Here is a 12,129-nt window from a genome sequence, read left to right on the forward strand (position 1 = left end):
TTTCCGAGGCTCTGCGATTTGTGACGACCCGGTTGTTCTTGTTTCTGAAGCTGCTTTGGATGAGGGTGGAATATTGCGTTCCGCCGCTCATTCGGACCAGCTGAGGTGCAAGAATGGGAAGACTTGAGGGAAGTAGTCCCTCTTCCTCTGTCCCAGGATCCTGACACTGTTTCTTGGAGTCTTTCTCCTTCGGGAGAATTCTCCGTAAGTTCCGCTTATCAGGCGCTATGCCGGCTACCGGTTCTCTAGTGGTTATCCCCATTGTGGAAGGCGCCGATGCCCCTGAAGATCAAGATTTTCGTGTGGCAGCTTCTCAGAGATCGTTTACCTGCGGGGACCGAGGTGCTGAAACGCCATGGTCCGGGCAATGGCCTTTGCCCCCTTTGCCTCGTCCCGGAAACGGGAATGCACATTTTGTTCTCGTGTATAGCAGCACAGGCACTTTGGTGCTTTGTTCATGAGGCTCTGGGACCGGAGTGGGAGGCCCATGACCTTGCAAAGTTTCTGCAGGTAAGGGGCCACTCAGGTTGGCCGTAAGCGCCGACTGTTCTGGTTTATCTTCGTGGCTATGATGTGGACACTTTGGACTATTCGCAATAAGATGGTGATTGAGCGGGTGTTCCCGCGGCGTGCTTCTGACTCGTTCTTCAGATTTCTTGCCTTCTTGCAACACTGGCATCCGCTCGCTAGGCCGAGAGATCGTGACCGGCTTCAGCTCTATCTGGCCACTCTGCTGTCTTCCACGCGCCGGCTCTCGGACCGTTCGTCTGCTTCGTAGCTTGCCTTGGCGGTCCTTTTATGTTTCTTCTTCTTTCGTTTGGGCGTGTTTGTGCTATGGCCCCAGTAGTTTTCTTTTATGGTTATGATTGAAACTTAGTTGTAGTTGTAGGAACGTATGCCTTATTTATAAAGCGGGGCGAAAGTCTATTTCGAGGGATGTTTCGGAGAAAGTTGCAAATCAAACATACCTTAATATTCATTTTGGCCTCTTCGTCGTGATTAGTTGGCCGGTCGAGTGATTTCATCACCATGAGTACACAACCACATCGAAAATCAAGAACAAAACCTAATTTACTCACTAATAATGAACGAACAACGGTAGTTAGGCTGTTAGTATAATTTAGATAGGGACACGTATCAGCAACAATTCACGGCGCAAGCATCATCATGCGCGTAAACTCGTTGAAGCAGACGAAGCCGTCGCCGTCGGTGTCGACGCCGCCGATCATGCGGCGGCAGTCCTCGACGGAACACCGCTCGTCGCCGAGGGAGGCCAACACGGCACGGAGCTCCTTGGCGGAGATCCTCCCGTCCCCGTCAGCGTCAAACACCGCAAATGTGTCCCTCAGCTCGCCCTCGTCCGCGACCTCCGCGGCCACGATCCCCTCAAGCGCGAGGCCGGCCTCCGCCTCGGCGAGCATCGCGGCCAGCTCCTCCTCTGTCGACACGACCGTACGCAGCGCCACCTCCAACTCCAACCGCGTCACGGCGACCAGGGCCGGTTTCTTGGTCGTCCCGGAGCCGGACGGTGCCGCCAGCCCCGAAGACGACGGCAGGACGGATCTCGGCGTTGTGACAGACTGGTCATCTGATGCCGACGGCGACGCGGTGGAGGCGAAGGAGCCGCCGTTGCCGCTCCTTTTGGATCTCTTCTTCCCCTTGTTCTCCTTCTTGGACGTGGAGGAACCGAAGAACTTCATGGCTGTCCTAGGCTCGTACGTATCTCGCGAAAGAGTGGACAGGAGGAGAGAGAGAGGAAGGCGGGGATGGTGGCGGAGCTGCGGAAGAGTAGACGGCCGGGGGAGAATTATAAGGGTCATCGCAGACGCGAAGGAGGTGAGCTTCGAGGAAGCTTCGCGCGGGAAAAACGTACTGGTTCGCCCGGACCTACCTTTCCTGCGATTTATTCGCCTCCTCCGCTTTGAGGGCTTCTTTCGTTCGTTTGCATGAAACCTACTTACCAATTTAGTCTAAATTTTAACAGTGTCATGAAGGTGAGAGGTGGACAAATCATGGAGGGTTTAATTAAATTTAGCCAGCCCTCTTCGTCGAAAATGACCAGATACATATCAAATGCGAAAACGATGACAACACTAATCATGCAAACTCTCCGCTAGTTATTCAACATAGTTTTTCTTTTTCAATAGCATCCAATCTTACGATGAGATTAATGGAGATTTCCACGGCGCCATCGCGTGGCAAGTGGCAACTAGGGTTTTCTTGCGAGTAAATGGCACTGGCGGTCCGAGAACTTGCGCTGCGGGTGCACTTAAGTCACGGTACTTGCAAACTGGAAAAACTCATCATAGAACTTGCATTATGGGTGCAGATAGGTCACACAGGTCATCTGAACCGGCCAGCTGCCCGGTTTTCTCCCTCTAACGGGCAAGCGCAATAAATTTGTTCACGACTTTAAAAATATATGTGATTCGTGACTTTAAGAAAATGTTCGTGATCGATAAATTTGAAAACTATTTGTTCACGACTTCAAAAAAACTGTTCGCGAACGTTTAAAAAAAATGGTGATCCGCGACTCTAAAAAATGTTTGCGAATGATAAATTAAAAAATATTTGTGATTGTGACTTTAAAAAAATGTCCAGGAACGAAAAAATTGAAAATGTTTTTGAATGATAAATTTAAAAATGTTCTTAAATTATTAATTTGAAAACTATTTGTTCACAACTTTAAAAAACGGTCGAGAACGATAAATTTGAAAAATATTTTTGAGTCGCGAACATTTTTTTAAAGTTGTGAACATTAAAAAAATTGTGATTCACGACTTTTAAAAAGTTCGCCAATGATAAATAAAAAATATTTATTAAAAATATTTTTGATTCGTGACTTTAAAAAAATGCCCACGAACAAAAAAATTGAAAATGCTTGTGAACGATAAATGTTCATGAATGATTAATTTGAAAACTATTTGTTTATGACTTTAAAAAAATGTTCGAGAACTATAAATTTGAGAAATATTTGTGATTCCCGAACATTTTGTTTTATGTTGTGAACGTTTAAAAAAATATTTGTGATTCGTGACTTTAAAAAAAGTTCGCGAACGATAAATAAAAAATATTTATTAAAAATATTTGTGATTCGTGACTTTTAATAAATGTCCAGGAACAAAAAATTTGAAAAATGTTTGTGAACAATAAATTTGAAAATGTTCATGAACGATTAATTTGAAAAATATTTGTTCACGACTTTAAAAAATGTTTGCGAATGATAAATTTGAAAAATATTTGTGATTCACGAACATTTTTTTAAGTTGTGAACATTTAGAAAAATATATTTGTGATTCGCGACTTTAAAAAAATGTTCCTGAACGATAAATTAAAAATATTTGTGATTCGTCACTTTATAAAAATGTCCAGGAATGAAAAATTTGAAATGTGACCTATGTGCACCCGCAACGCAAGTTCTGTGACGGGTTTTTCGCGAAAATAGGGCAGCTGGGCGGTTCAGATGGCATATGTGACCTATCTGCACCCACAATGCAAGTTCTATGACGGATTTTTCCGGTTTGCAAGTATCGTGACTTAAGTGCACCCGTAGCGCAAGTTCTCGGACCGCCAGTGCCATTTACTCCTTTCTTGCCGCCGTCACCCGCTAGTGGGCATGGACTGGCGCTTTGTGGCCACTGTGAAGCAATTCCCAACCTACAGCTGCATTTTTGATCTTTGCCTAAATAGAGTGTTGGTAGTCTAGCTGGTTGATGGAGGTGCCACTCCTCTTGGAGTCAGGTGTCACGGTTGTCGTTGTTGTACTCGGCCATTGCTAGTGTCGTGGGTTGAGGTCGGACCTCGCAATGACATGAGAAGGCATTGCCACGCCACTAGGTCTAGCCAAGGGGGTTAGTGCACAGTCATTGTTGACCGCCTCTACGCTAGATCTGGTGTGAGTGGCCCTCGCCTATTCGCACAAATGGGAGATGTGTAGCATTTGTCTTTGCATGGGTGAATGTTAGCGAGAGGATGGTGTGCTAGTTGTGGAGGAGCGTTGGACAACAGCAAGGCTGACCAGTTACGCATATGCGGTGCCTCTCGGTGCAAGACGCACAAGGTTGACTTCTCAGCCTTCATAGTGATGCTCTAGGTGGTGGGCATGTTGACAGCCTATCTGCTGGTGATGATTTGTTATGTCGGCTATGAGGGCAGTGATGTGGCTTGTGTGGGAGACACTCGTGGTGCGGGAGTTGTCATCATGGCTGATCCTACAGAGATATGGGTTTCGTCCATAGCAACCCCCTCCCTAGTCTACCTCGCCTCCTAGTGCCCCTGGTTTGGTGATAGTGCTTGGATTAGCTGCTCTATCGGCCTTGCCCATAGTTGTTACTGCATCGACGGGCCATGTTGGGATGCATCTTGATAGGTGTGAGGTAGTGTGGCTGGTAGATTTTGAATAATAGGTGGTCGGTTCCTAGATTTGAACGACGGTGCTGATAATGGTGACTATGACACTCTATTGCTAATGGTGGTTAGTCTTTGTTGGGCTCCCTAACGTAGAAATTTGTAGCATGCAACAAAGTTTCCTGCCTAGTGACTCCGGCTATGCTAATAATTCTACAAAGTTTTTTTAATATTCTTTCAGGAAAAACTATTTCTGCTTTGTTTGATCCAGGTTCGATTATTCTCCTCGATGGATTCTATCTTAAAACATTGCTAAAAAAATCCATTTCTTTATATTGAGATGTAAAAGGAGAAAAGTGGATTTCTAGTCACAGACCGCAAAACTCAAAACAAATTGGAACCATTAACTAGAATTACCGTATTTTTTAAATTGCAATAGTGAACGACTCTTAAAGCTTAATCCGTGTATAGGTAAAGTTTGCGTCTAAACAACATTGTTATCTAGATTATTATTATTTTGATTTGGTTTATGTAACCTAGATTTTGTAGTCTGAAGCTGACAACACAAAATATAGAGGTGATATCAAAACTGTTCTCTATTTTTTTTCGCGGGTAAACTAGCTAGGGACAGAATCGGATCCTCTGACATCAAAGAGGAAAGTCATGTAAGCTACAATACAAACTAGTGCAATGCAAAGAAGGAAAGTCAGAGTACTTTAGCGAATACTGTATGGATCTACTGCTAGTTACTGTTTGACGAAAATACATATAAAATTAATTTTATTGCACTGTAATTTTGTTTGTATATATATATTTTTAAATGTATACAATAGATTTGTAATTTGTAAATTAATTCAAATCATTTTAGTCTTAATCATAGGGATTTAAGGTATTGTAGCTTACCTGACTTTACTCTTTCTTTACGTTAGAGGATCGCGATGACACGTAGACCATGCAAAATCAGACTCTGATCATACGTATGCCTTCGTACCATCAAGTCGGCACAGCATCTGTTTAGTACTACTACGAGTGTAGTATGACCTCCTCGACGGAGGACGAGACGTGTGACGGGTTCGGTTGGCGGGGAAGGCGCGGCGAAACTTCCTCTGTTGGCGGGCAGCGCCGACCCTGAATCCGGCCGAGTTGGTTCGTCAGGAAACTGGGAAGGAATTTCGGCCGGGTTACGTCGGAAGCGCCTCGAAAGCAACGAAAGCAAAGTCCTATCGGCTTGTCTCCTCCGCCGCGTGGTTTTCGCTCTTCTTCCGGGGTCACGCCAGACCAAATTTATACGTATACTAGCACATATGCCCGTGCGTTGCAACGGGAGAAATAACAGAATTGTATTCAAATTTTGTGATGATTGTATCTGCAAAACACGTTCAGTTCATGCAAACTTTGATCTTAACCAAGATCCATGGAAACATCACTAAAACACTTTTAGTGTGGTACTAATGATACACATCTAGTTAATTGTTCCTGTCTTGTCAAGCATCTCATCGAAATCTTAAAAAAAAATCTTTTCCTTGCAAAAAAATCTTTCAAACTTTGTAGTCATTTATTAAAAAAACATAATATTTTCTTTACCATCACAACGATTATTTTTTCCAACCTTACTCCTTGTTGTGTGCCTGAACTTACCTGGACAAAAAACCACAAACAGAATTTACATACTTCAAAGAGCACCAATCAAATAAAAATGAAATGTTTATAAGTAAATCAGCACGAACAGAACATGATGAGGGCTCAACCTGCTAAGTGACTGCCTATATAATATTTAAAAAAGCCGGCATGAAAGATAAAGCCCGTAAATACATGAATTGAGCAACTAAAGAACATTATAAGTCACATTATAAATTTCTGACTCTCACATGTCAGCACTTACCCTACATCTGAATATTTTTGGGATCCAAAAGTGTTGACTCATGAGTCAGAATAAAAAAACTATTTTGCTTTGCTCTATTGAGCAACCAACACAAAGGTGTGTGCGACCTACATATTAATTCACTATGACAGCTAGTGTAGCACGTCACCACCAAAGAGACTATACAGGAGAGAATATCTAGTGAATCAGCCCTTGTCATCCCTAGCACCAACTATACAAATCTGGCTTACCTGATGATGAACATAATTACTATTGGAACAATAAAATATTAAAAAAATGTATCAATTGGTCTTGTTTCAGTGAGTACCTAGCTAGCAGCCTGCTACCTTATGAATAAGTAACAGAATCGTATTTGGCGTCAAGTAGGCAGCGACGGCGGCCTGATGTTGTTGCTCGCCCGAGGGGTGGGATGTCTGCAGCGGCGTCAAAGCGGACCCATCCACATCATATACGTGAGCTTGGTGTAACAGTTGGGAATCCCCATGCGTGACATGGAGTGGACGAGCTCGGCAGTTGACATGTACCTGCTGCCATCTTGGCTGAAGACGACGAAGGCCTCGACGGAGGAGGGGCAGGGCCAGAGGAGGAGATGCACACCACCCATTGGGAGGACGCGAGCTAGTTGAACTCCACGGTGCCGTTACCATCGTCGTGCTGATTTCATCCATCGTGACAGGGCAGAGGCCAAGTGAGCGGAGAAACGTGGCTATTTCGAGCAAGTTGCCACCCCTGTCGAAGTCGAATCAGAAGAAGAGTCTGGAGAGTTGCAGCAGCTCCTCGACCCGGAGCAGCGCCCGACCGCCAGTGCACATACATCAGGCACGGACAAGCAAAACACATACATACGCATCTCTGCTTCTCCAATTCAGCACGCTTCACACAAAGCAACACAAAGCAACACTAGTAACGCATAAAGCACGTCACATATGCAACTCAGATTCAGTATTCAGTTATTCACCGTAGATTCTGCAGCAAGCTAGACAGGATAGGGAATGCTGTTTTGGAGGCAGCCCCATGTATCTACGAAGGTAATTTATATTTGGGGAGACAACGCTAAGTAGTTGACGCTGCCGTCGGGGTGGACGCCGAAGTCATGGAGAGGAGCAGCACATGGGCAACGGCTTAGGAGACGGCAAAGCAACACCAGTTGCGCAATGTGAAACCAGGCCCAACACAGCCCAGTATGAGACGGACGAAGAAACCAACAGCACCAGCCCACGTACGAAGGCAACATAATAACGGATTTATGAGACGGACGAAGAACCAAAATCAGGGACCAAACCAAGAATACCTATTCCCTTTAATAGTAGGTATAGATAGATATAGATATAGATATAGATAGATATAGATATAGATATAGATATAGATGCGTGATCAGTTTACCGTGCGTGCCATGCATGGTTCAAAATCGATGCAGGTTCCAAAGGCAAGCGACACAGCTTTGTGTACAACGGTACAATAACTCCTTTTTTGGGGTTTATCATTTATGTCATTAGTTATGTCTCATTTATCAGTTTTGCCATTAAGAATTTTAATTACTAAAAAATGTCATCGCTTCATTAGACGCATGCTTAAAAATGCCACTGGACACCATTAGTATTAGCTCAAATCACGTTTGCCATGTTATAATGATATAAATATCTATGTACCAACATGTCAGCTCTTTCTCTATCTCATTACAATAAAGTGTGGATCCCACTTGATACGAACAATATCCTTATTTTCCTGTTAAATTATTCGTTTGCTTACTCCTGACAAATGAGGCTCACACTTATCATTGTGAGATAAAGAGAACTAACATGTGGGTTTAAGGGTATTTTTGTCATATAACATGGTCAACGGGTTTGACATGACAATAATGATATCTAATGGCATTTTTGAGCAAGGATCTAACGGAACGATGACATTTTTTTAGATATCTAATAGCATTTTTGAGCAAGCATCTCATGGAACGATGGCATTTTTGAGCAGTTTTAACTTCTAATGGCAAAACTGAGTAGTGGGACACAAGTAGTGCAATAAATGATAAAAACCCTTTTATTAAAAAGAAAACATCAACTTTATTAATTGGAGATAACAGTTACATCGTCAATAAAGAAAAGATACAATATCAACCATAGGCTCCTCAAACCAATCCATTATCACGAATTTTTTTGCTAATTTTGCAAGTTCGTGAGCAACCTTATTTACTTCCTATTACAATGTTCAAAATAGTAAGAGGGAAATCACAGGCCATAAAATAGCAATAATCAAATATTGTCGCCGCTGCTCCGGCGAAATATCCTCCATTCTTCATCGTATCAATCACTTCCATATTGTCAGAGTTAGTGACAAGATGATTGCATCCCGCCTTCTGTGCAAGTAATAAGTCAAATCTTAGAGCCAAAGTTTCAGTTGTCAAAATGTCAGCACACCAATCAATCTTCTAGCTGGTGGATACACCTTTAGCTTTGCAATATCCAGTGCTTTACAATATTGTGCATGGTAAGGATGCTTATGTTAGCACAATATTGGGGTCGTCTCCTGTAAATGTACAATTCATACAAGCTCTGATTGGTGATAGATGGACTACTTGGCTTCATTTAGTTAGAAGGTTGATGGAGGTCATGTTAACTAATGAAACTTATACCTTCCTTTGAAGGTTAACTTCGTCGAGGGTGTTTTATGTGAAATCGATGTACACAAACATGATTAATATTGGGCTTGCTTTTTGTTCATATCATATTTGGAAGACCAAAGTGCCATTAAAGATTAAAAATTTCATGTGATTTGTGCACATGGGTCATTCTTACTAAGGACAATTCAGAAAAACTTAGATGGCAAGGGAGCAAACAATGATTAGGAGGAAATATTTCATCATTTGTTTCTTGCTTGCCATCTCGCGAAGTTTTTATGGCAAATAATTCACATGGCATTTAATTGGCCTCCACCCACAAGTATGATAGAGGCAAATGTGTCCCGTCTTTCGATGAGATGATGGATATCGCTTTGGGGGAAGTTGACTTTGACGATCCGACTACGAACGTGCAAGGACATCGCGCCTTAGCAATCGCTAAACCAACTCCGAGAGGTTATTGACCACACCGGAGCACGATCAACCTGACCACGAGGGTCTGTTTCCTGCGGGCAAACGAAGAACAAGCAAGAAACTGAGATTGCAATCTGGATATTGCGAATATAAGATGAAAGCTTTATTGATCAAGGTGGGGTTCTGTGACACCTTTGTCTGGTCGTTGAACACAAACGAAGTACGCGAAGTTGCAGCTATGGCAAACTTTAATCTAAACAAAACCCAAAGTCTAAACGGTGCCCTAAGGGCTGTATATATGGAGGAAGAGAGGGGGAATTTCGTGGCCCTTGGTGGAGGGGTCCGAAATCAACCCTATCTCTTGTTTCCCCACACATACGAACTCTAAAAATAGCCTATACTTATGTATTTCGAAATTACATGGGCCTGGCCCAATAAAAAGGTGACGCAACACCTATAATAGCCTCTGGACGAAATTTATGAAGTGACATCTTGTATATTTCGTCCAAGGCTTCATGCACTCGTTATGGTGGCTTCAAAGACCTGAAATCATCACTTGTAACTCCGTTCTTGTTCCCCTTGCGCATGCCATCATCTCCATGCTTGTTCTTGCTCCAATGTTCATCCTTCTCCAAGCTAGGCCCTTCATTTGTAAGCAAAACAAATGTATCCAATTTAGGCAGCATCATATTCTCATGAACATTAGAATCATTACCAAGAAACGAAAGTACCTGGTAATTTAGTTGGCGTGCGCGAGCTCTAGTAATTGGTCCAGTATGTATAGAAGAAGGGGTTATGGGTGTAACAATGGTATTGATGTCCTCATCATATGTCAAATGTGTTTGGTAACTGGTTATGTGGGTTGAGTGTAAATTAGGACACAAACCCGTGTGGGAGTTTGTCTTTTGCTTTGGGCTATATTGAATCGCAAGAATGATTATGTTTTTTACAGAACAAAGACCCACAACTATTTGTAGGTTATCTACCGAGCTACGTGATGGATTTGTATGTGGTCTTTTCTTCACCATGCGGAAGTGTGGGAGCTTATGGTCTTTAGGTGCAACCAATGGGAGATCGTACCATGAGATACAAACAACCGGTTTGGATGGTGGTCCAATAGTAGGTCATGTGTATATGCATAGATCCCTATTTCTGCAGGTTGTGGTTGCTCTTATTTTTATTTTACTCTTTGTACTTAAGTAATGAATTGTGAGAATGTGTGTGTGTCGTAATGATGCAGAGGTGGGGGTAATCATCCTTTCCAAAAAAAACTCCTAGTCTGTTCATACATGCTGCCATCTACTACCACCTATCCCTCTTTGGCGTAGGATGCTCACTATCGGGGGATTGATTATGGGCCACGGGAAATCCTCCAAAACTCTGGTTTGAGCTCTAGGGGCTTGGTTCGCGTCTACGAGGCTACGAGCTAGGCATGAAAAGGACACAGTAAGCTAACCAGGTTCAGGCCACCATGCGGTGTAAAACCCTACTCCTGCTTGGTGGAATTGCTTGTGGACAGTGCTCTTGGAGCTATAATGCGAGCTAAAGCTCTCGGGGTCTACAATGGAGCAAGAAGCTGATCCTTGTCTATGGTGGACACACTGCCCCTTTTATAGGTGCCATGGGCCTCTTCCCCGAAAATATGAGCGGGAAAGGGGTACCATGGGGCGGCAATTTAAAAGGGAACAGGCGCTGATACGTCTCCAACGTATCTATAATTTTTTATTGTTCCATTCTGTTATATTATCATTCTTGGATGTTTTACAATTGTTTTATGGCAACTTAATATTATTTTTTGGGACTAACCTATTGGCATAGTGCCCAGTGCCAGTTTTTGTTTTTTAATTTGTAGAATATCAGTACCAAATGGAGTCCAAACGTAGCGAAAATTTTTGGAGATTTTTTCTAGACCAGAAGACACCCAGTGGGCCAAAAAGTACTAGAGGGGAGGCCTGAGGTGGGCACAGCCCACCAGGGCGCGCCAGGAGGCCCATGCGTGCCCAGGCGGTTGTGCCCCCCGGTGACCTCCCGCACCGCCTCTTCACCCTATAGATACCCAAATATTCCAGAAACCCTAGGGGAGTTGACAAAACACAATTCCAGCCGCCGCAAGTTCCAGAACCACGAGATCCAATCTAGACACCATCACGTAGGGGTTCATTATCCTCATTGGTGCCTCTCTGATGATGCGTGAGTAGTTCACCATAGACCTATGGGTCTGTAGACAGTAGCTAGATGGCTTTCTCTCTCTCTTTTGATTCTCAATACAATGGTCTCTTGGAGGTCTATTTGATGTAACTCTTTTTGAAGTGTGTTTGTTGGGATCCGATGAACTTTGGGATCACGAAGGTATGACAATATTACCTTGGGGTGTTGTTGGGGAATGTTGCATGGGAAACAAAAAAAATTCTACGCACACTATCCATGGAGATGCATAGCAATGAGAGGGGAGATTATGTCTACGTAACGTCGTAGACCGTAAAGCGGAAGCGTTTAACAACGCGGTTGATGTAGTCAAACACCTTCGCGATCCAACCGATCAAGTACCGAACGTATGGCACCTCCGCGTTCAGCACACGTTCAACTCGGTGACGTCCTCGCCTTCTTGATTCAACAAGATGGGCAAAGTAGTAGATGAGTTTCGGCAACATGACGTCATAGTGATGATGGTGGTGAACTTGTTCCCGCAGGTCTTCGTCGTGCACTGCAGAAAACTAGACGGAGGAATAAACTGTGGAGAGGGGCGCCGCACACGGCTAAGAGATTGTCGTGGGTTTGTGTGGCACCCCTCCCTCATATATATATATATATATATATATATATATATATATATATATATATATATATATATATATATATATATATATATATA

The 12,129-nt window shown here is 43.3% G+C and overlaps 1 protein-coding gene across 1 annotated transcript; it reads right to left on the reverse strand.

Annotated features, from left to right (window-relative positions):
• Positions 1–951: 951 nt before the first annotated feature.
• LOC119305388 (probable calcium-binding protein CML35) lies at positions 952–1,774 on the reverse strand. Its single transcript, XM_037581916.1, has one exon. The coding sequence runs from the start codon at positions 1,698–1,700 to the stop codon at positions 1,149–1,151; it is 552 nt and encodes a 183-aa protein (XP_037437813.1). The 5' UTR covers positions 1,701–1,774; the 3' UTR covers positions 952–1,148.
• Positions 1,775–12,129: the final 10,355 nt, after the last annotated feature.

This window comes from Triticum dicoccoides, chromosome 5B (assembly GCF_002162155.2).
Source record: "Triticum dicoccoides isolate Atlit2015 ecotype Zavitan chromosome 5B, WEW_v2.0, whole genome shotgun sequence".
Classification (NCBI taxonomy): Eukaryota; Viridiplantae; Streptophyta; class Magnoliopsida; order Poales; family Poaceae; genus Triticum; species Triticum dicoccoides.